Source organism: Schistocerca serialis, chromosome 10, assembly GCF_023864345.2.
Source record: "Schistocerca serialis cubense isolate TAMUIC-IGC-003099 chromosome 10, iqSchSeri2.2, whole genome shotgun sequence".
In the NCBI taxonomy this organism is placed as follows: Eukaryota; Metazoa; Arthropoda; class Insecta; order Orthoptera; family Acrididae; genus Schistocerca; species Schistocerca serialis.
Genome location: NC_064647.1, coordinates 67,930,493 through 67,956,161, shown reverse-complemented (window position 1 = coordinate 67,956,161; position 25,669 = coordinate 67,930,493). Strand labels below are relative to the sequence as shown.

Genomic DNA, 25,669 nt, shown 5'->3' with positions numbered 1-25,669 from the left:
CGTAGCAGCCGCGCGGCTCCGGACTGCGCGTCTAGAAGCACGAGACCACCGCAGCCGGCTTGCCGTTTTTAAAGGAAATTTTTTAACTGCTGCATTGCTGTAAATTACTTGGTTGCGCGTTAGCGGCGTGTTTTGAAAGGCTGTCTATTTCCGTACTGCTAGTTTCTATAAGATATGAATAAAACGTTTGTGTGTGAAAATGTTAGCTCGACAGCAAACTATAGAAATTTGGCCCCGTTTCCCAACTTGTGGTGTGGCTTGTAGTAACCGTAACCACTGTGTGTATGTGTTAGTCATGTTCCTTTGGTTATGAAGGGTGAGTTCATCGTGAATTCGTGCCTCAGGGCAGACTTTTATTCGACGATACTATCGAGACGTGTTGCGACGCATGCGAGAAAATGTGAGAAGGACACGCCTGAAACGTGGCGATGACGCATCTGCACATTCATCGTTGTTGGTGCGTGCGTATTGCACTAAAAACGAAATCACTGTGTTGCCTCATCCTCCTTACTCTTCAGACCTGTCGCCTGCGGACTCTTTTTTATTTCCAAAACTGAAAACCTCGCTGAAAGGACGATGATTTGCAACGACTGATGAGATAAAAGAAAAATCACAGACGGCACTTCGCTTCCAGCAAGAGGCGTACCAAGACTGCTTCCGGAAGTGGAAACGGCTTTGGCAGCGGTGTATCAGTTGTGGAGGAGAGTGTTTTGAAGGAGACCCTGAACAATAAGTAAAAGGTAAGCAGCGAAAAAAATTGTGGACAAAGTTCTGGATTTTTTGAACAGACCACGTACACGTCTTCAAGGTTTCTGTCGATAACGTCTGACCATCGAGGGGAAGATCGCTGTATTGTGCACCAAACACCGAGTAACTTCTTTACGTATATGCGTACGGTGCTATCATCCGAGAACAAGTAATGGACTGACTGCAAAATTGTGTGTCATCCCGCACCATTAGTCAGAGGATAGCAGTAGACAGGGCTAAGGAATTACCGTTGCACAGGTAGGCTGCTATTGGCACAACAACACAAATGGCTACATTGGGATCGGTGCCATGACCGGATTGCTTATCATAGGGTCGTATTGTGTTTTGCGGTGATTTGCAGTTCTGCACTACCCCAGTCGATCATCGTCGGCCGTTATGGCGGCGAGTGGAAGTACGAACATTCCAGTGTTTTGGAGAGACACTGCGGTGTCAGTCCTGGCAGTGTGTATGGTGTGGTAAGCCACCACGTTAAAACTGTGTGCTCGACCGAGACTCGAACTCGGGACCTTTGCCTTTCGCAGGCAAGTGCTCTACCATCTGAGCTACCGAAGCACGACTCCGCCCGGTACTCACAGCTTTACTTCTGCCGGTATCTCGTCTCCTACCTTCCAAACTTTACAGGAGCTCTCCTGCGAACCTTGGTAGTTTGGAAGGTAGGAGACGAGATACTGGCAGAAGTAAAGCTGTGAGTACCGGGCGTGAGTCGTGCTTCGGTAGCTCAGATGGTAGAGCACTTGCCCGCGAAAGGCAAAGGTCCCGAGTTCGAGTCACGGTCGGGCACACAGTTTTAATCTGCCAGGAAGTTTCATATCAGCGCACACTCCGCTGCAGAGTGAAAATGTCATTCTGGAAGCCACCACGTATTCTCCATGTGACGGGTGATGGTGATCGAGGTTTCGGAGATCACAATGGTACGTCACTGACATCCAGTGTCCTAATGTGTTGACTGCCATCACATTATACTGTGGTACCATTTATCAACAGGGTAATGCTCGTCCGCACAGTATATGCAACGCAGTGGGACTCCAGAGGGCAGAAAATTCTCCCGCTCTGTCTCAGATAGAACTTGAGTTGGACTAGTTTGGACGTTCTGTCTCAGATAGAACTTGAATTGGACTAGTTTGGACGTTCCAGATAGAACCTGGGTTGGATTAGTTTGGACGTCAAATTTGCCCCAGTGCTATTATCCAGGGAATCAAGGAGAAGCTATAACAGTTGTGGGTATCTTTATTTTTATATTATTTTATTTATTGAATCTGATCTCATTAGAGCCATTAGGTCTTCTCTTACAACGGACCATGGCGTCGCGTACAGAGTACCTTTGTCACACCACAGTTACCTAAGAAAGTTACCTAAAAAAGATTTTACTATGACAAATAGTATTAAAATGATTTGTGCATTTCAAGCGACAATGTTAATAAACAATAGAACTAATGAAGTTAATACTAGCAGCACTTGTACTGCTGCCACTAATAGTGATAAATAATAATAATAAATGGTAAATAGTTTGGACAAGAAGAGAATAGAAGATTTCGAAATGTGGTGCTACAGAAGGATGCTGAAGATTAGATGGGTAGATAACATAACTAATGAGGAGGTATTGAATAGAATTGGGGAGAAGAGAAATTTGCGGTACAAATTGACTAGAAGAAGAGATCGCTTGGTAGGACATGTTCTGAGGCATAAAGGGATCACCAATTTAGTATTAGAGGGCAGCGTGGAGGTTAAAAATCGTATAGGGAGACCAAGAGATGAATACACTAAGCAGATTCAGAAGGATGTAGGTTGCAGTAGGTACTGGAAGATGAAGAAGCTTGCACAGGATAGAGTAGCATGGAGAGCTGCATCAAACCGGTCTCTGGACTGAAGACCACAACAACATAATAATAATAATAATTATTATTGTAGTGGCGGATGTAAAAAGAATTTATAGATGTAAAAAATAGATGCCTTTTGACGTGGTGAGTTCTGGGAAAAGGAATTTTATGAAGACTGCAGCAGTTAAGAAAGCTGGGAAATGAGGAAGATACGGTTGGAAGGAAGGATGTACAATGGTAACGAGTGCGTACGAAGCCAATGGTAATCCTTACTGTTACTGTAGTAGATACACTCCTGGAAATGGAAAAAAGAACACATTGACACCAGTGTGTCAGACCCACCATACTTGCTCCGGACACTGCGAGAGGGCTTTACAAGCAATGATCACACGCACGGCACAGCGGACACACCAGGAACCGCGGTGTTGGCCGTCGAATGGCGCTAGCTGCGCAGCATTTGTGCACCGCCGCCGTCAGTGTCAGCCAGTTTGCCGTGGCATACGGAGCTCCATCGCAGTCTTTAACACTGGTAGCATGCCGCGACAGCGTGGACGTGAACCGTATTTGCAGTTGACGGACTTTGAGCGAGGGCGTATAGTGGGCATGCGGGAGGCCGGGTGGACGTACCGCCGAATTGCTCAACACGTGGGGCGTGAGGTCTCCACAGTACATCGATGTTGTCGCCAGTGGTCGGCGGAAGGGGCACGTGCCCGTCGACCTGGAACCGGACCGCAGCGACGCACGGATGCACGCCAAGACCATAGGATCCTACGCAGTGCCGTAGGGGACCGCACCGCCACTTCCCAGCAAATTAGGGACACTGTTGCTCCTGGGGTATCGGCGAGGACCATTCGCAACCGTCTCCATGAAGCTGGGCTACGGTCCCGCACACCGTTAGGCCGTCTTCCGCTCACGCCCCAACATCGTGCAGCCCGCCTCCAGTGGTGTCGCGACAGGCGTGAATGGAGGGACGAATGGAGACGTGTCGTCTTCAGCGATGAGAGTCGCTTCTGCCTTGGTGCCAATGATGGTCGTATGCGTGTTTGGCGCCGTGCAGGTGAGTGCCACAATCAGGACTGCATACGACCGAGGCACACAGGGCCAACACCCGGCATCATGGTGTGGGGAGCAATCTCCCTCACTGGCCGTACACCACTGGTGATCATCGAGGGGACACTGAATAGTGCACGGTACATCCAAACCGTCATCGAACCCATCGTTCTACCATTCCTAGACCGGCAAGGGAACTTGCTGTTCCAACAGGACAATGCACGTCCGCATGTATCCCGTGCCACCCAACGTGCTCTAGAAGGTGTAAGTCAACTACCCTGGCCAGCAAGATCTCCGGATCTTTCCCCCATTGAGCATGTTTGGGACTGGATGAAGCGTCGTCTCACGCGGTCTGCACGTCCAGCACGAACGCTGGTCCAACTGAGGCGCCAGGTGGAAATGGCATGGCAAGCCGTTCCACAGGACTACATCCAGCATCTCTACGATCGTCTCCATGGGAGAATAGCAGCCTGCATTGCTGCGAAAGGTGGATATACACTGTACTAGTGCCGACATTGTGCATGCTCTGTTGCCTGTGTCTATGTGCCTGTGGTTCTGTCAGTGTGATCATGTGATGTATGTGACCCCAGGAATGTGTCAATAAAGTTTCCCCTTCCTGGGACAATGAATTCACGGTGTTCTTATTTCAATTTCCAGGAGTGTATGTCATAAACTGTCCTCTGAAGCTGGAGCTGTTATCCCGTTCTCTAATATAATGTTGGAGGTTATTCCGGAGTCGGCTTCTTGCTACTGAGAAGTACGTCGAGAAAGTGGCTGAACGGTGGAGTGGGACAGGCTGTGATGGGCACGGATGTTTCTACCGTGTTGTTGAGATAAGAGCGTTAAGGTCGAGGAGAGACGTGGGGGACTGTGGTCATTGATAAGACAGTAGAGAAGACAGGAGGTATGGAAACCTCTGCGTTTGTCTGCGCGCTCCCAGGACAGCTGTGCAGACGATGGTGAAAGAGTCGAACATCACAAATATTACGAACATAGTATTCATAGCCAGTTCCAGGTGCCGTGAGTTTTCCTGAGAAACGCCTTGCAAGGTAATATCGCTGCAATCCAAATAATTGTAAGGATAGGTGTATGAACAAGTTTCTTTTTATGATGAAGAGGAAAGAGCATTTCATATTTTTGGAGTCGGTTATGCCTTCTTTCACGCTGTAAATACATTCTAAATCCAGTTTAGATTTTCACCTATTACTACTTCTGTCTCCTTTACTGAAGGAGAGAAGTTGATACTTGTCCATCTTAAAGTAAAAGGTGGTAGAGATTCCCGGTACTTCGGGCTAATTAGCCTAAAATTACCAACCAGTACCGCTTGCGTTTCGAATGGGTTGAGCTTTAGCCCTATATCCTGCACCCATTTAGATAGTGCTCACAGGTCTCTATTGAGATTCTCGATAGGTGACTTCATGTTTATTACTCTTGCAATGAGATACAACTGTAGTCATCAGCGTATATGTGGTATCTGCAGTGTGACAAAACTGACGACACATCATTTACGTACAATGAAAAGAGTATAGGACCTAATACCGAACCCTTGGGTATGGCTGATGCTTAAGTGCGTCCACTGTGACTTTATGGTGCCGGACATAACGCAGTAGAGGATACGACGACTTTGTGGCACCCTTCCCTACAGTATCAGCGCATGCATCCAGGTCAGAGAGGGCGTATCGTCATTGTGATAAGTGGGCTCACACTAATATGTTGTTTGTAAATCTCACTCCATCAATAATCACTACAATTACATCACATACCCACTCATCCGGCACTGCGTCATTTTGTTCCGTTCTCAATCTACGGGTGCTTCACTTTTTTGCAGGCGGTATGTTTCAGATTCGTCCTCTTTCAACACTTCCCACTGTTTTATACTATTTCATATACCTGCTCTGTGCATGACTGTCTCAAAATGAATTCCCACGGACCGATACTTCAACCTTCTTCGTCCTCTGCAGCTATTGTCTGCAACGCTCCTTACGGAACTGCGTTAACTACTCGTATTTGTTATTTTTTCCAGGTTCAGTCGTGCATTTTGTATCTCCATTTACTCCTATACTCTACAAGCCAAATTAAGGTGTGTGGCAGAGGAAACTTCTGGATGTCCGCAGCTCGTGGTCGTGCGGTAGCGTTCTCGCTTCTCGCACCCGGGTTCCCGGGTTCGATTCCCGGCTGGGTCAGGGATTTTCTCTGCCTCGTGATGACTGGGTGTTGTGTGATGTCCTTAGGTTAGTTAGGTTTAAGTAGTTCTAGGGGACTGATGACCATAGATGTTAAGTCCCATAGTGCTCAGAGCCATTTTTGAACCAAACTTCTGGAACTATTTATTTGTTCCATTCATTTATTTGTCTGGTTCCGTAGGATTTATATGCCTAGTTCAGTAAGAGCATGCAATCCAGAGTTACACGGTCATAGAGGGAGCTCTCATTACAAAATTTATGAACAAAAGGATTAAAGATTGAATAAAAGATGAAAAAGCGTTGAGGCATTATACTGCGGCGTAATCACCTTATGGAGGAAGAATGTTGTCAACATTAATAATTCAAAGTAAACGTCTTCACGAAATATTAATTTGGTCAATTGTAACTGAAATAAATGTCATCGAAATTAAATGCGATGTAACTCAGTTTGTTACCAAAAGTTGACCAGAATTTATCTTCATTTCGTTGCTTCGCTGCAGCTGATTTTTCTTTAAGTTTCTTAAGTGAAAACCGCCCGGAGAACACCATATTTCTCAAATGACGTGAAAAGTCAGTTATTGTTTCAGGCACGCAATTTATTACGTCACAAAGTGCAGCTTAAGATTTTACGTAATACTGCTACCTCCCCTTCCCCCCTCTCCCATACCATTTCTCGTGGGTCCTATATAATGTTGCTAACAACTGCTGTATTGTTCGCTTCTTACAATTACAGCTGTTGATAACTACAAAAAATGTTACCATCCGGTGGCTACAATTAAGATGCATGGAATGTGATACAAAGACGATTACGTACCTCTTGTTTTCATGGGGAAATAATGAAATGAAACGAATAAACAATGTTAATTACTTTTTGTTAATTATATCGAAACTTCCGTACATTATCCCAAGTATTACAACCACGTTTCCTGATTCAAATACGACTACATTCTTTTTCAGTGTGAGCTGAAATTCAGTATATAATACAGCAGTCCAAATAAGCACTTTCTTTACATTATTAATTTGGTTTAGTTTTATGAATTACAGTAATTGTGAGGTAATTAGATGTTATTATGTTAGCCAGTAGCATAGGTAGCTGACAGTAGTCAGCTACCTACAGGTTTCAAACATTGTAATTACAGTGTATTTGGTATCTCTTTTGATAGTCGATTGTTCGAAATGACAAGCCATAAGAAATTTACCGGACAGACCTCAGAAGGCGAATTTACTACCTATTGGCATAACAGTTAATAATGCAGTCCAAATTAGCTTCGAAATCTTATGAAGATTGAGCTGTTACGTTTCAATACGAATCAATAACATTACAGAAAAAATGTTTTCCAAATCTGCGGGAAACTATTATACATAACAGAAGTAGTGTGCCACAAGGAAACATCTGAATACTTGTGGCATCTCACTCCAATTTCTTAGTTCTGCTACAAGCCTCCTGAACATGAATTATACTGAGTAGTGCATATCGTTTTGTGCAGTTGCACTTTCCTCTAAATGAGTCAAAATTGTCAGTAACGATCCTGTGTTGCAATACATGCAAAGGGATGACAGAGCTACAATTCCGAGACATCTCAGCGAAGTTCGCATAACAGTCTGACCACCCTTTTCTGGGCTAACAATATTTATGGTTAGTATATAAGGTTGTCCCAAAATAAAACACTATAAAATGAAAGTGATTAAAGTTAGCAAACCTTCTGTCAGAAGCAGTGCAGGTCATTCCTACAGTGGAGATGGTAACAAGACATCGAACCTTCATTCTATCCTCAACCTAACAATTTAAATTGGTCACCTTCTTTGGGTACCCTAAGACAGTAAAATTTCGGTTTTACAAGAATTCCGTATTTGGCAGATCCTTCCCTATGAACCATTGACCTTGCCGTTGGCAGGGAGGTTTGCATGCCTCAGCGATGCAGATAGCCGTATCGTAGGTGCAACCACAATGGAGGGGTATCTGTTGAGAGGCCAGACAAACGTGTGGTTCCTAAAGAGGGGCAGCAGCCTTTTCAGTAGTTGCAGGGGCAACAGTCTGGATGATTGACTGAACTGGCCTTGTAACATCAACCAACATAGCATTGCTGTGCTGGAACTGCGAATGGATTGTAACATCAACCAACACAGCATTGCTGTGCTGGAACTGCGAATGGATGAAAGCAAGGGGAAACTACAGCCGTAATTTTTCCCGAGGGCATGCAGCTTCGGGGGTATGGTTAAATGATGATGGCGTCCAATCGGGTTAAATATTCCGGAGGTAAAATAGTCCTCCATTCGGATCTTCGAGCGCAGGCTACTCAGGAGGACTTCATTATCAGGAGAAGGAAAATTGGCGTTTTACGGGTCGGAGCGTGGAATGTCAGATCCCTTAACCGACCAGGTAGGCCAGAAAATTTAAGAAAGGAAATGGATGGTTTAAATTTGGATATAGTGGGAATTAGAGGTTTGGTGGCAGGAGGAACAGGACTTCTGGTCAGGTGAATACAGGATTATAAATACAAAGTCCAAGAGGCGTAATGCAAGAAGGTCTAATAACGAATAAAAAAACAGGAACGCAGATAAGCTACAACGAACAGCATAATGAACGCATTATCATAGCCAAGACAGGCACGAAGCCCACGCTTACTACAGTAATATAAGTTTATATGCAACTAGGTCAGCAGATGATGAAGAGATTGAAGAAATGTATTATGAGTTACAAGAAATTATTCAAATAGCTAAGGAAGACACAATTTAATAGTCATGGGGACTGGAATTCGATACTAGGAAAAGGAAGAGAAGGAAAAGTAGTAGGTGAATATGAAGTGGGTGTAAGGAATGAAAGAGGAAGTCGCCTGGTAGACTTTTGCACAGAGCATAACTGAATCATTGCAAACACTTGGTTCAAGAATAATAAAAGAAGATTGTACATGTGAAAGAGATCTGGAGACACCGGAAGGTTTCAGATTGATTATATAATGGTAAGACAGAGATTTAGGAACCACGTTTTAAGTTGTAAGTCATTTTTAGGGCAGATGTGAACTTTGTCCGCAATGTATTGATTATGAACTGTAGATTAAAATTGAAGAAACCACACAAAGGAATAAGACGAGAGAGGACCTGAATAAACTGAAAGAATTAGAGGTTATACAGAGTTTCAGAGTGATCGTTAGGGAACGATTGATAAGAACAGGGGAAAGTAATACAGTAAAAGAAGATGGGTGGCTTTGAGAGACGAAATAGTGAAGGCAGCAGAGGATCAAATAGGTAAAAAGACGAGGGCTAATAGAAATCCTTGGGTAACAAAAGAAATACTGAATGTAAATGATGATAGCAGAAAATTGAAAAGTGCAGTAAATGAAGCAGGCTAAAAGGAATACAAAAGTCTGAAAAATTAGATTTACAAGAAGTGCAAAACTAGGATAATTGATAGAGTGGAATTAAATCAATATATGTTGAAGGAATTAGATTATGAAATGAGACAAAGTAGTAGATGAGTTTTGCTGTTTGGCACCAAAATAATTGAGGAAGGTCGAAGTAGCGAGTATATAAAATGTAGACTAGCGATGGCAAGGAAAGCGTTTCTGGAGAAGAGAAAGTTGCTGACATCAAGGGTAGATTTAAGTGTCAAGAAGTCTTTTCTGAAAGTATTTCTATGGAGTGTAACCCTGGGTGGAAGCGAAACATGGACGATAAATAGTTCAGACAAGAAGAGAATTGAAGCTTTCGAAATGAGGTGCTACAGAAAAATGCTGAAGATTAGAGGGTTAGATCTCATAACTAATGAGGAGGTACTGAATAGAACTGGGGAGAAGAGGAATTTGTGGCACAACTTGACTAGAAGAAGGGATCGGCTGATAGGACACGTTCTGAGGCATTAAGGGATCATCAGTTCAGTACTGGAGTTGTACGTGGAGGGTAAAAATCATAGAGAGAGACTAAGTGATGCATACGCTATGCAGATTCAGAGGGATGTAGGTTGCAGTAGTTACTCGGAGTTGAGGAGGCTTGCACAGGACAGAGTAGCATGGAGAGCTGCATCAAATCATTCTTTGGACAGAAGACCACAACAACAACATTTTCTAGATGCTGTATACATTGCATGTTGATACAATTAAACTGTTCTCTGAAGCCACGAGCTGATGTTATTAAATACTGCATTAGCTACACCACTTTTTTAAGCTCCACTCCTTTCACAATAACACTTACGTCATTCGTGAATAGCGTGTTGAAAAAATGATTGTCGGTACCACCGTAATAGAGCTAACTTCTGCAATTCAGAGAATGTCTTTCTTGCAAAGAGTCATTACATACGAACCTCACTTAACGCTAATAAAAAAAACAGCACACGAAAATGTAAATAGCTTCAGAAGTATGTGTAAGTACTTGTAGGTAGGAGTATTTGCAGGTATTTTTCTGGCTTTGAGGACAAACGTTCGGATAGGATTATTATTTCTCTCGGTGATCACCCCTTCAACCTTTGGCAATGCTTGTTACATATTCGACTAGTGAACATCGCCAGAATATTACATGAGCGACGGTTATGCGGTCTTTCTACGTCCTACTAAACCTGCAGCACTCCCCTTAAACAATGTTGCTCCCTAGCAAGTTGTGACACAAATGGGATAGCTTTAAACCTTGAACAAAAACGCAGTACATTCAGTTTCGTACTGTCAAAAATATGGCGCTTCCTACTGACCTCGTTAACCAACAAGAACTAGTAAACAGGGTAGAAAATTGTAACTTCCTATGTGTACATATTGTTGAAAACTTAAACTAAAAAGAAAAACATTTAGCAGGTCTACTAAACGTTTGTGTGCGGCTACTATTGCGATATGAGTAACTCCTAACTTTTGGGACACAGAAGTCAGTAAGTTAATATATTCCACATATTTTCATTTATTGATGTCTTGTGGGATACTATTGTGGGGTAACCACGCTTAGGCAAAAAGTATTCACTGCCCAAAAGAAAGTAATCAGACCTGTGTATGGAGTTCACAGACGTACATCTTGCTGGTATCTCTGTAAGCCGCTAGTCCTATTCGTGGAGGTAAAAACAGAAGGGAGTTGTCATTACAAACTTAAAGCCGGGGTCTTCCATCTTATGTAGCCCAAAACATTAGGTTTACCACGTTTATACCTCTAACGTACACTGCTGTGATATGGAACATGTGTTGGAAAGAGGTTAAACAACGAACATGAACAAATTTAAAGCAGGGGTAGTGCAGTAAATAAAACAGAATCAAGCAATGCTGAGGGAATATGATTTGGAAATGTGAATCTAAAATGCGAGTTTTGCTTTATGAGCAGGAAAATAATTGATGTAAAAAGCTGAAGATGATATAAAATGTATGAAGACGACAGCAAATAAGGCTTTTCTGAAATTTTTTTTAAGAAGAGAGCTTTATGGTGAAATGTGATCCAAGGGAAAGATTTTTGTCTTTTGCTGTTGACTGTCGTACTTGTTTCTACTAAACATGTTACACCTACTCATGGTAGATATCAGTTGAAGTTTATAATATAAAGAAACTTATTTTATTATACACATTTTGATAGGAGAGCTGTAGTGATTCTTGGCAGCACATTTGAATTATTTAACTTTTCAGAAATTTTATAGTTGTGTTCCTATAAACTTACATTTATAAATATCCTTTTCATGTAATCACGCTTTCTCCCGCATGTACAGGGTGTTTCAAAAATGACCGGTATATTTGAAACGGCAATAAAAACTAAACGAGCAGCGATAGAAATACACCGTTTGTTGCAATATGCTTGGGACAACAGTACATTTTCAGGCAGACAAACTTCCGAAATTACAGTAGTTACAATTTTCAACAACAGATGGCGCTGCAAGTGATGTGAAAGATATAGAAGACAACGCAGTCTGTGGGTGCGCCATTCTGTACGTCGTCTTTCTGCTGTAAGCGTGTGCTGTTCACAACGTGCAAGTGTGCTGTAGACAACATGGTTTATTCCTTAGAACAGAGGATTTTTCTGGTGTTGGAATTCCACCGCCTAGAACACCGTGTTGTTGCAACAAGATGAAGTTTTCAACGGAGGTTTAATGTAGCCAAAGGACCGAAAAGCGATACAATAAAGGATCTGTTTGAAAAATTTCAACGGACTGGGAACGTGACGGGTGAACGTGCTGGAAAGGTAGGGCGACCGCGTACGGCAACCACAGAGGGCAACGCGCAGCTAGTGCAGCAGGTGATCCAACAGCGGCCTCGGGTTTCCGTTCGCCGTGTTGCAGCTGCGGTCCAAATGACGCCAACGTCCACGTATCCCACGTATCGTCTCATGCGTCAGAGTTTACATCTCTATCCATACAAAATTCAAACGCGGCAACCCCTCAGCGCCGCTACCATTGCTGCACGAGAGACATTCGCTAACGATATAGTGCACAGGATTGATGACGGCGATATGCATGTGGGCAGCATTTGGTTTACTGACTAAGCTTATTTTTACCTGGACGGCTTCGTCAATAAACAGAACTGGCGCATATGGGGAACTGAAAAGCCCCATGTTGCAGTCCCATCGTCCCTGCATCCTCAAAAAGTACTGGTCTGGGCCGCCATTTCTTCCAAAGAAATCATTGGCCCATTTTTCAGATCCGAAACGATTACTGCATCACGCTATCTGGACATTCTTCGTGAATTTGTGGCGGTACAAACTGCCTTAGACGACACTGCGAACACCTCGTGGTTTATGCAAGATGGTGCCCGGCCACATCGCACGGCCGACGTCTTTAATTTCCTGAATGAATATTTCGATGATCGTGTGATTGCTTTGGGCTATCCGAAACATACAGGAGGCGGCGTGGATTGGCCTCCCTATTCGCCAGACATGAACCCCTGTGACTTCTTTCTGTGGGGACACTTGAAAGACCAGGTGTACCGCCAGAATCCAGAAACAATTGAACAGCTGAAGCAGTACATCTCATCTGCATGTGAAGCCATTCCGCTAGACACGTTGTCAAAGGTTTCGGGTAATTTCATTCAGAGACTACGCCATATTATTGCTACGCATGGTGGATATGTGGAAAATATCGTACTATAGAGTTTCCCATGCCGCAGCGCCATCTGTTGTTGAAAATGGTAACTACTGTAATTTCGAAAGTTTGTCTGCCTGAAAATGTACTGTTGTCCCAAGCATATTGCAACAAACGGTGTATTTCTATCGCTGCTCGTTTAGTTTTTATTGCCGTTTCAAATATACCGGTCATTTTTGAAACACCCTGTACTACGTGCATTTAATATCAGTTAATAGGTCACATTTAAACATTTCGCTGCATGTGACCTATCATGTAGCACACTGCACGTGGTCTTACATATATGCTATAGGGCTGACTGAAGGATCGTAGTAGCTGTAGGGTGGTTATTGGGGTGAGGATAGAGGGAATGTGAGTGGTGAGGGACTGTATGTCTGCACATTTCTTCATTGTTTTTTGTAGTAACTCATGAATTAGTGAGTGATGTCCTTCTGCTATTGCTTTTTGTCATTTAACATATTGTTTCTTTCGTTATGGTCTTTTGTAGTGCGAAATATTCTTTCTCCGGGGCAAGTTTTCGCTTTGTTTTGTTGTTGAAAATAGATATTTTCACTATGCTACATTCTCAATACAGTATCCCCAAGAGGGTGCATATGTTTCGGAAGCAACACCATACACGAAATTTACTACTGTGTCACACAAACCACACCATCATGCTCGCATCCAATAAACGTGCTGACTTTTAAGTTCTTACAAAAACAATAAAAGAAAAATTCCGTCTTTGGTCCACATTGTATCTGAATTTCACAAAATATTCACCTTTGTATTGTATGTACTTTTTGCTTGTATTCGAACCATTTCTGGAAACATTTAATTCTTTGTGACATTGATACTCCGAAAAAACGATTTTAGAAACATTTAGCAGCTGCTTGTGGTGTTTTGAAATCACTTTCCACGAATTTTTTGTTGACATAAAGAACAACAAATATCCATTTGGTAATAAGTCAAGTATGCCTGGGTAAAGAGATCTTCTCCATCACATAATTAATTTTGTGGTTTAACGCAGGTAGACTGAAACATTCGATTTATGTTTATTTTCCGGTATGTGTGAATAAATCCTAGTGTTCACTTCAGGTTAAAATGATCTATACGAATTTTGAATTTACTTAGACGTGTTTTTTGAGCACTTCCTTGCATCAGCTGACACTAGCCTGATTTCGAGCATCAATTAAATTGTGCAGAATTCACTGGAAAGAGATTTCATCATCAGTTATGGTAAAGTTGGCGAAAGAAGGTCCCTGACTGCTGGCAGCACTGTTGCCAACTTCCAAGTACAGAATGCTAAAGGCATCAGGCACGAGATGTTGCCTTAGAGATATAAACAAAATTCCATTACATTATTCGTTGAAGCAACACGCAAAGCAGTTACATCAAACCGACTGCAGCCGTCAGGGATCTTCTTTAACTTATTCCAGTATTATAAACTGTTTTGCAAAATAGAATGTAGCACAGTCTTCAATACACTTAACGATGGCCGTGTCTCACAGCGAGTCACAAGCCAATGCTCTGCAACCATGTTGCGTTTGGGATTAGAACCGATTTTGGTCACCTTCACGAAATTGATCGCTGATGGAAACATGAAGACATCGAAATTTTCCAGTCCAGTGGTAAACGGTTTTCCTCTGTAGACGATTACAAACAGTTGAAGAAAATAATTGAGGGCACTCTTGTTGAGTTACACGTTTATGAAAACTGTAAAGAATCATACTTTAAATTTCCATTTTTCTTTCCACAACATCCTTTCTATAAACACTAACAGTAAACAAAGTACACTGACAATTTCTGAGGTTTCTTTGTTTTCTTAATATCAGATTTAAAAAATTTAAAGCAAGAACATTGTTTATGAAAACACAAAATACAACACTGGTATATTCCAAAAGCAATCACAGACTACAATGGTTTGCTCCTGATCAAACGGCTAGGGGCCATAGTTTCACTGTGTTATGCAATCGCCAAATTAGCAGTGCTCTCCCACAACTAGAACTGGACATTAATGGACAGACAGTTCTCAACAAGGTATGAGTGAAGACAGTCTACTAAAGCAGGTTGTGACAATAGCCTGACTGGTGAGATTCTGCCATGAAGTCACCACTGCAGGCACTGACCTCCGACAAAGAGGGATCCCTCGTAGGTGCAGACCCCCGTGATGAAGGGCACATGCTGGAAGTCCCCAGAGTGCAGCAGCTGTGCGGGGTCCCTCGGGAAGAATGCCCCACCTTCGGCGTCAGCTGGCTCCACTGTAGTGCCCACAAAGGGGAACAGCACACTGCGGGCCTTGTCCTGCAACAAACATGTTTCAGCACAGTCTGAGTAGGGATAAATACGTACAGCCCAGTCCAGGCATGGGCAGTCTCTTGGCTGCCTGGTGGCTCCTTACTATTCGATTACGGTATCCAGTAATGGAAATGTTTTTTAATGCGCGCTTTTTTGTGTAAATGCTGCTTTCAGCAAGGCAGGTGATAAGTTTCTCGCCAGAGATCCTTTGATAAGGCAGACTTAAAGTGATTATCTGAGTGAATCTGACACTTTGTAGTGGTGTGTACACTTGTTTGAAATTCCCATCTAGATCAAAACGGCGCACCGAACTGGGACTCGCACCAAAAACCTCGCCTTTCATGAATGTTGCTGTTAATGACTGAATCATCCAGGCATGGGTTTAGAGATATAAGTGCAGCTTCACTTGTGTCAGTACCTCTCGCCCACTTTCCGAACATCGTAGAAGCTCTCCTGCATACATTCATTCCCAGTCTTCAAGAAGGGTCGTCGAGCAGATGCGCCAAACTATAGACCTATATCTCTGACGTCGATCTGTTGTAGAATTTTGGAACATGTTTTTTGCTCACGTATAGATAGAGAAGATCCAAAGAAGAGCGGCGCGTTTCGTCACTGGGTTATTTGGTAACCGTGATAGCGTTACGGAGATGTTTAATAAACTCAAGTGGCAGACTCTGCAAGAGAGGCGCTCTGCATCGCGGTGTAGCTTGCTCGCCAGGTTTCGAGAGGGTGCGTTTCTGGATGAGGTATCGAATATATTGCTTCCCCCTACTTATACTTCCCGAGGAGATCACGAATGTAAAATTAGAGAGATTAGAGCGCGCACGGAGGCTTTCAGACAGTCGTTCTTCCCGCGAACCATACGCGACTGGAACAGGAAAGGGAGGTAATGACAGTGGCACGTAAAGTGCCCTCCGCCACACACCGTTGGGTGGCTTGCGGAGTATCAATGTAGATGTAGATCATGTCGTTTCTGGAAAGCCAGAATCTACTCTGTAGGAATCAACATGGATTCCGGAAACAGCGATCGTGTAAGACCCCATTCGCTTTATTTGTTCATGAGACCCAGAAAATATTAGATACAGGCTCCCAGGTAGATGCCATTTTCCTTGACTTCCGGAAGGCGTTCGATACAGTTCTGCACTGTCGCCTGATACACAAAGTAAGAGGCTATTGAATATCAGACCAGCTGCGTGGCTGGATTGATGAGTTTTTAGCAAACAGAACACAGCATGTTGTTCTCAATGGACTGACGTCTACAGACGTTAAAGTAACCTCTGGAGTGCCACAGGGGAGTGTTATGGGACCATTGCTTTTCACAATATATATAAATGACCTAGTAGATAAGTGTCGGAAGTTCCATGCGGCTTTTCGCGGATGATGCTGTAGTATACAGAGAAGTTGCAGCATTAGAAAATTGCAGCGAAACACAGGAAGATCTGCAGCGGATAGGCACTTGGTGCATGGAGTGGCAACTGACCCTTAACATAGACAAATGTAATGTATTGCGAATACATAGAAAGATGGATCCTTTATTGTATGATTATATGATAGCGGAACAAACACTGATACCAGTTACTTCTGTAAAATATCTGGGAGTATGCGTGCGGAACGATTTGAAGTGGAATTATCATATAAAATTAATTGTTGGTAAGGCGGGTGCCAGGTCGAAATTAATTGGGAGAGTCCTTAGAAAATTTAGTCCATCAACAAAGGAAGTGGCTTACAAAACACTCGTTCGGCCTATACTTGAGTATAGCTCATCAGTGTGGGATCCGTATCAGGTCGGGTTGACGGAGGAGATAGAGAAGATCCAAAGAAGACCGGCGCGTGTCGTCCCAGGGTTATTTGGTAACTGTGATAGCGTTACGGAGATGTTTAGCAAACTCAAGTGGCAGAATCTGCAAGAGAGGCCCTCTGCATCGAGGTGTAGCTTGCTGTCCAGGTTTCGAGAGGGTGCGTTTCTGGATGAGGTATCGAATATATTGCTTCTCCCTACTTATACCTCCCGAGGAGATCACGAATGTAAAATTAGAGAGATTCGAGCGCGCACGGAGGCTATCCGGCAGTCGTTCTTCCCGCGAACTATACGCGAGTGGAACAGGAAAGGAAGGTAATGACAGTGGCACGTAAAGTGCCCTCCATCACACACCGTTTGGTGGCTTGGGGAGTATAAATGTAGATGTAGATGTAGGTACCCCTAGCAGTTTTATGTAGATGATGCTGTTATCTACAAACAAGCACTATCTGAATAAAGCTGCTTAAATATATGTGCAGATCTTGATAAGTTTTTGTGATTGTGCACAAATTGGCAACTTAAATGTACAGAAAACTGAAACTGTACGTTTAATGAAACGCCAGAAAGTACCACTACTTCACTACAATATCAATGATTCATAAATCATTGCACCAGGCAGTCAAATAGCTATAGGCAGAGTCTCCTGGCCAATATTGCCATACAATCAATATTAATTACAATTAGTGAACTCATATAAATATATAGGTGTAATCATTTGTACCGATATGAAATTGAATGGTGACAAATGTTCAATCACAAGTGGCCAATTTCAGTTCTTTACTGGCATACTGAGACATCCATTTAGAAAATATTACCATTTTTGTGAGGCTCATGCCAAACTGAAATAACAGGCTTATTCAACGTTAACAAATACACTCAGGTGACAAGTTATGGGATAGCGATGTGCAAATACACTGATGGCGGTAGTATCGCGTACACAAGGCATAAAAGGGCTGTGCATTGGCGGAACTGTCATTTCTACTCTGGTGATTCATATGAAAGGCGTCAGACGTTATTATGGCTGCATGACGGGAATTAACAGACACTGAACTCAGAACTGTTGTTGCAGCTAGATGCATGGGACATTTTGTTGCCGAAATCGTTAGGGAATTCAAGATTCTGTGATAGTGTTAAGAACTCGTGGAGAATGCCAAATTTCAGGCATTTCCTCTCCCCACGGACAATGCAATGGCCGACGGCCTTCACTTAACGACCGAGGCAGTGACGTTTGTGTAGAGTTGTCAGTGCTAACAGACAAGCCACACTGCGTGAAATAACCGGGAAATGGTTCAAATGGCTCTAAGCACCATGGGACTTAAAATCTGAGGTCTTCAGTCGCCTAGACTTAGAACTACTTAAACCTAACTAACCTAAGGACATTACATACACCCATGCCTGAGGCAGGATTGGAACCTGCGCCCGTAGCAGCAGCGCGGTTCCGGACTGAAGCGCCTAGAACCGCTCGGCTACACCGGCAAATAACCGCAGAAATTAATATGGGAAGTACGACGAACGTATCCGTCAGAACAGTGCGGCGAAATCTGACGTTAATCGGCTATTGTGGCAGACGACCGACACGGGTGCCTTTGCTAATAGCACAACATCTCCTGCAACGCCTCTCTTGGGCTTGTGCCCCTATCAAGAGAACCCTAGACGACTGGAAAACCGTGGCTGGGTAGACGAGTCCCGATTTTAGTTATTAAGCGCTGATGGCTAGGCCCGAATGTGGAACTGGTCACACGATGTCATGGACCCAAGTTGTTAACAATGCATAGTGGTGGCTTCATAATGGTGTGGGTTCTGTTCACATGAAATGGACTGGGTCCTCTGGTCGAACTGAACCAATCATTGACTGGAAATGGTAACGTCTGGCTGCTTGAAGTCCATTTGCATTCGTTCATGGACTTCATGTTCCCAGACAAGGGTGGAATTTTTATGGAAGTTGTGCGCCATGTCACCCAGCTACAGTTGTTCGTGATTGGTTTGAAGAACATTCTGAACAATTCGAGCAAATCATTTGGTCACCCAGACTGCCTGGTATGGAATTGCGTGACATGGATCTCATCGAAGATTTTTGGGACGTAATCAAGTAGTCGGTTCGTGCACAAAATCATGCACAGGCAACACTTTCACACTTATGGACAGCTATAGAGACAGCATAGCTCAGTATTTCTGTAGGGGACTTCCAACGACGTTGACTCCATGACACATTTAGCTGTTGCACTACGTCCAGCAAAAGCAGGTTCGACACTATATTAGAGGGTCCCCCCCCTCCCCCCCCCCCCCCCCCCCCCGAATTTCGTCACCTCAGTCTAAGTGCAGCAGGGCGACCATCACTGCGATGCTGAAAAACTTGAAATGATAGATGTTTGAATATAGTCGTCAGTTATCCTGCAAAAGCATACTAACCAAGTTTCAAGAGCCCATAGTAAGTGAAGAATCTACAAACTGTCTGCTACGTACCTCTTCCGCAGGGACTACAAAAACTACAATAGACTAACTGCAGTGCGCAAAAGGTTGTCCCACACACCATATGCAATGGAACGGCAAGAGATCCTGTTTTGTGCTACAGTGCTTACGAGGGAACCTCCCTCTCGCACCCCCCTCAGATTTAGTGGTAAGATGGCTTAGTGGATAGCCCGTCAAAAACTGAACACAGATCAAGCATGAAAACAAATTGCACTGATCTGTACAAAAAAGGCAGAATAGAACCAGCGAATGCCCGAGCTCGACAAGTGCTACACTGAGTGGAACGTGAGAGCCACAGCGTTGTGGCTGTGTGGTCGCGGTGTCGGACTGTCAAGTGGGTTAGCTGGCTTCTAAACATCTTGGTGCTATTTACATTTTTCGCAACTTAATGAACTGTCGCCGGCAGCTTTGGCCGAGCGGTTCTAGGCGCTTCAGTCTGGAACCGCGCTGCTGCTACGGTCGCAGATTCGAATCTTGCCTCGGGCATGGATGTGTGTGATGTCCTTAGGTTAGTGAGGTTTAAGTAGTTCTAAGTCTAGGGGATTGATCACCTCAGATGTTAAGTGCCATAGTGCTTAGTGCCATTTGAACCATATGAACTGTCCGTCAGGTCATTGCAATGTTCGTCCTCTTTCTGTAGTCTTGGCAGTTGTCATATTTTAAGCTGATTACGAAATTGAGTCATGGTAGGAATACGTTACTGTCACAAGTAAATGTGTTGAACAGTGAGAGCGTGGCGAAATACTGGATACACCTCTCACAGATATCAAAACAACAAATAAACGGGTATGAACTATGTTACAACGAAGGAAATCAACAGTCAACACGTAACGCAGCTTCAAAACCGTTTGTTTTGGCAAAGTACAGAGAAACTGTGTGACTGTGAAAGTGTTGCGATCATTTGTTCCAGGTTATTTGACAAACTGTTATGTTTTCATTATTTACTTGGGACTGATCACATTCACATTCATACGAACACCTAAATTGGACAAGGAGGCATATCTCACGCATACAAATTAGGTCCTATCATATGAGACTCGTACTGCCACTAATGCCGTGTATGACATGCCAGACGTGTTTTCCGGTGGACGATTCAGTTGTCGCCTCGTAATCAAACGTTTGCGGTTCCCATTCCGAAGCCAGTAACGTCTGGCTGTTATCAGAGTCGTTGTGCAGAATCAACTGTCATTATACGGGGTGATTCATGAAGATATACAAATACTGTTAACGTTATTCTACAAGTAAAAGTAAAGAAACACATTAGAAACTAAAAGCGGAGCTCGTCGTTCACGAGGAAAAAGCCGCTGTTTCTTATGACTTGTCAGAAGAAGACGAAGAAGGAGTAGTCGCTATTGCCTATGACGCCAAAAGAACGCGCCTCTTCTAAAACTGCCTGATCTGGCCGCTTACTTCTCAAGGCAGGCGCACCTGTATACCTCCACAGTTTGCATTGGCAATTCTCATGCTACCCAGACTTCGGAAAACGTTTACTCGTATGTGTCATTTGAGAGGGACTACGAAAAGGATACAAACCTGATAGCGTTTGCTGTGTACCATACATTGGGCGAATCAAACTCGACATTATTAAAAAGGTTCGTCTGTTCGCTGATGACTGTGGAGGTCAGAACAAGAACAAAACCATTATCGGAATGATAATGCACTGGTTTTTGAACAGGGTGCTCCCTGCTGTGGAAAAGATTGAAATATCGTTTCCCATTGTAGGCCATTCTTTTCTTCCCCCCCCCCCAGACAGAGGGGAAAGATATCGAAAACCCTGACGGATATATTAAACTTGTTTGCTTAGGAGACGATTGCGATGTGAGGGACTGGAAAGCAATCACTGCTCATGTGCTGAAAGAAACAGGTAGATGGCACTTCGTCTTTCAATAAGCTAAAAGGATATGTGTAACCAAAAGCAAGAACAAAAAGATTTGTCTTATACAAGAGAAACAGTTTTATAACTTGGAGTTCCAAGAACCAGAAAGCACCCTCAAAAAAGGAAAGTCGTTGAAAGATACCGAAATGCCTGTTCTTGTCCTGAAACGTGCAGTAATGAAGATGCTAAAGTAAAGGATGCAAAAGCTTTGCTACTTAGGCATTATGGTGATGGCTGGTAACAACACGATAACCTTACATTTTATGTTGCAGTCTTTCAAGGTCAATAAGAAGTACAGGTCCTAAGAAAAGATAGGAGACTTTCGAATTACTTGATGCGGAGGTAACGGAAATGTTGTAAACTTATCTTTTCAACTATTCTTTGCTGCTTTTGTTGGGCCTTTTTTACTCGCAGTGATTGTAGACGATTTCTGTAGACAACTGTCAGATTCGATGTGTTTCTTTTATGATACGTATGTTTTTGTTCTATTTTTCAAATTGTTGTTTTCGTAATTGAGTGCATTGTGTTTTCCTTCAATAAATCTAATAGGCTTACCCTGCTTTCCTTTACTATTTCGTTTGATTCCTTAAAAACCTTAGCAAATTCAAATGGCACTTTCAGCACTGAGATTTTGCTAAAAAATATTATTTATTTAATCTTTAGTATTTATTTAATTGTTTATTCACATATTAATTTCATTTAAAAATTTGCATAGCTACGATACTAGAATGCACATCAAAGCAATATTACAATGGTTGCAAAATATACTGAAATGGTCCTACGGTTGCAAAACTGCTATTCGGAAATTTTGTATAAAAATTTCAAAAATACAGTCAGTCTGAGAGTGTACAGATTACTACACTTGAAAAAAGAGTTTTTCCCAACTTTTTAAAAAATAGAATATTTCGTTTATCTTGTAGAAAACATACTGCCCATATTTTTTATGATTTCCTAATTTTATTTTCGTTTAGCAGGTTTTGCAACTGGGCGACTCAATTTTCTTTTCCACTCTTTTGTATATTATTCTTGTCAGCAACTTGGATGCATGAGCTGTTAAGCTGCTTGTGTCGTAATTCTTACACTTGTCGGCGCTTGCGATCTTCGGAATTGTGTGGATGATGTTTTTCCGAAAGTCGGATGATATGTTGCCAGACTCATACATTGTACACACAAACGTGAATAGTGGTTCTGTTGCTACTTCCTTCCCCCAATGATTGTAGAAACTCCGATGGGATGTTGTCCGTCCCTTATGCCTTATTTAATATTAGGTTTTCTGAAGTTCTTTTAAATTCTGTCTTTTATATATCGACTCCTGTCTCTTCTTCTAACACGTTGTCAGTCCACGAACCAACCGAATATTTTTTTCTACTACATTTTAGTGTTTAATGTCGATGCGACCTAACACCCGAAAAGATGTTAAGCACATTAGCTACAGACGTTATAAAAATGTGCAATGAAATGGAGGGATCTTATTCAACATGTGGTGGTAGACGGAGTCACTGAATAAACCCAGAGGAAAATTAGTATCGATCGCCAGCTAAAACTGTGGTGTGGTCAGTACAGAGTTGTAACAGCTTATGATCCGCACCCTTCACTTTAAGCTAATATAAGAACATTTCACTGTTCGTTAATAGTGACAGGTATTAAAACTTCTAGGAAATGTGGTACTCAGTGACAAGTGCCTCATATTCATGTAGCAATTTAATAATGTCTGAAAATATACAGTCACATCAGCTACTTAAGTCACTGGAATGATTTTACTTTAAGATGACTTAACAAGCCGAAACATTCTGACTGCTTTACATCTCTTCAACCCTACATCTACATCTACATACATACTCCGCAATCCACCATACAGTGCGTGGCGGAGGGTAACTCGTACCACAACAAGCATCTTCTCTACCTGTTCCACTCCCAAACAGAGCGAGGGAAAAATGACTGCCTATATGCATCTGTACGAGCCCTAATCTCTTTTATCTTATCTTTGGAGTCTTTCCGCGAAATATAAGTTGGCTGCAGTAAAATTGTACTGCAGTCAGCCTCAAATGCTGGTTCTCTAAATTTCCTCAGTAGCGATTCACGAAAAGAACGCCTCCTTTCCTCTACAGACTCCCACCCGAGTTCCTGAAGCATTTCCGTAACACTCGCGTGATGATCAAACCTACCAGTAACAAATCTAACAGCCCACCTCTGGATTGCTTCTATGTCCTCCCTCAATCCGACCTGATAGGGATCCCAAACGCTCGAGCAGTACTCAATAATAGGTCGTATTAGTGTTTTATAAGCGGTCTCCTTTACAGATGAACCACATCTTCCCAGAATTCTACCAATGAACCGAAGGCGACTATCTGCCTTCCACACAACTACCATTACATGCTTATCCCACTTCATATCGCTCTGCAATGTTACGACCAAATATTTAATCGACGTGACTGTGTCAAGCGCTACACTACTATTGGGGTATTCAAACATTACGGGATTTTTCCTATTCATCTGTATTAATTTACATTTATCTAAGAGTTAGCTGCCATTCTTTACACCAATCACAAATCCTGTCCTAGTCATCTTGTATCCTTCTACAGTCGCTCAACGACGAAACCTTCCCGTACACCACAGCATCAGCCGCAAACAACCGCACATTGCTATCCGCCCTATCCAAGAGATCATTTATGTAGATAGAAAACAACAGTGGACCTACTACACGTCCCTGGGGCACTCCAGATGATACCCTCACCGATGAACACTCACCATCGAGGACAACGTACTGGGTTCTATTACTTAAGAAGTCTTCGAGCCACTCACATATTTGGGAACCAATCGCATATGCTCGTACCTTAGTTAGGAGTCTGCAGTGGGGCACCGCGACAAACGATTTCCGGAAGTCAAGGAATATGGCATTCATGGTTCGCAAGATATCACGTGAAAAAAGGGTGAGTTGCGTTTCGCAGGAACGATGCTTTCTAAAGCCGAGCTGATGCATGGACAGCAACTTCTCTGTCTCAAGGAAATTCATTGTATTCGAACTGAGAATATGTTCGAGAATCCTGCAACAAACCGATGTTAAGGATATTGGTCTGTAATTTTGAGGATCCGTCCTTCTACCCTTCTTATTTACAGGCGTCACCTGCGCTTTTCTCCAGCCGCTCGGGACTTTACGTTGGGCAAGAGATTCGCGATAAATGCAAGCTAAGTAAGGAGTCAATGCAGTAGGGTACTCTCTGTAAAACCGAATTGGAATCCTATCAGGACCTGGCGATTTATTTATTTTCAACCCTTTCAGCTGCTTCACAACCCCAGGGATGTCTATCACTATGTCCTCCATACGGGAATCTGTACGAGATTCAAACGGCGGTATGTTTGTATGATCCTCCTGTGTGAAAGATTTCTCAAATGCTAAATTTAAAACTTCAGCTTTCGTTTTGCTGCCTTCCGTTGCCAGGCCAGACTGATCAGTGAGTGACTGGATGGAAGCCTTCGACCCTCTTACTGATTTTACTGAAGACCAGAATTTCCTTGGGTTTTCAGCAAGATATTTTGCTAAGGTATGACGGTGGTAGTGGTTGAATGCTTCGCGCATCGCTCTTTTTACAGCAGCACGAATCTCTACTAACTTTTGCCTGTCCTCATTCTCCCGATCTCTCTTGTACCGCAACTGTCTTTGCTTCCTGATCATTCTCCGATTTGCGCTGTTAAATCACGGTGGGTCTTTTCCGTCCGTAACCCACTTTTTCGGCACATACTTGTCCAATGCGCGATTTACAATGTGTTTAAAATTTGCCCATAATTCTTCCACGTCCATCGTACTGGAAGTAAATGAAGTCTATTCATTTACTAAGTGGGATGCTAACAACTACTTATCTGCTCTTTCCAGTAAGAATACTCTCCTAGCCTTCTTGACCGACTTTTTAACTTTCGTAACCATAGTCGTAATGACATCATCATGACCACTAATCCCTGTCTCAACACTGACATCATCGATGAGGTCTGGTCTTTTCGAGGCTACCAGATCTAAAATATTTCCATTACGCGTTGGCTGTCGATTTAGCTGCTCAAGACAGTTTTCGGATAATGTGTTCAAAAGTTATTCACACGACGGCTTGTCTGTACCACCTGTAATGAATCCATAGATATCCCAGTCTATACTAGGTAGGTTGAAGTCGCCTCCGACTAATATAGCATGATCCGGGTACTTCTACGATTCTAGAACTGTCACGGTGGAACCTGGTGGCCGGTAATAACACCCAACAATTAACTTTAATTTCCCCTAGCCCTGTTAAACGTTTCCAGATAACTTCACAATCACACTTTACTTCGACCTCAGTAGACACAATATTTTTGTCAACTGCAATGAAGACACCACCCCCTACAGTGTCTAATCTGTCTTTCCGATACACGTTCCAACCC

The 25,669-nt window shown here is 43.0% G+C and overlaps 2 protein-coding genes across 2 annotated transcripts in view; both read right to left on the bottom strand.

Annotated features, from left to right (window-relative positions):
- The window catches only part of LOC126425164 (esterase FE4-like), a 346,217-nt gene that overhangs the window by 88,172 nt on the left and 232,376 nt on the right, over positions 1–25,669 (bottom strand). The gene's annotated exons all lie outside the window — the stretch shown is intronic.
- Positions 14,710–25,669, bottom strand: part of LOC126425165 (esterase FE4-like) — a 70,645-nt gene continuing 59,685 nt past the window's right edge. Inside the window, exon 6 of the mRNA XM_050088117.1 lies at positions 14,710–15,128. Within this exon, the coding sequence (XP_049944074.1) occupies positions 14,934–15,128 (195 nt within the window). The 3' untranslated portion in view covers positions 14,710–14,933. The remainder of the gene's footprint in view (positions 15,129–25,669) is intronic.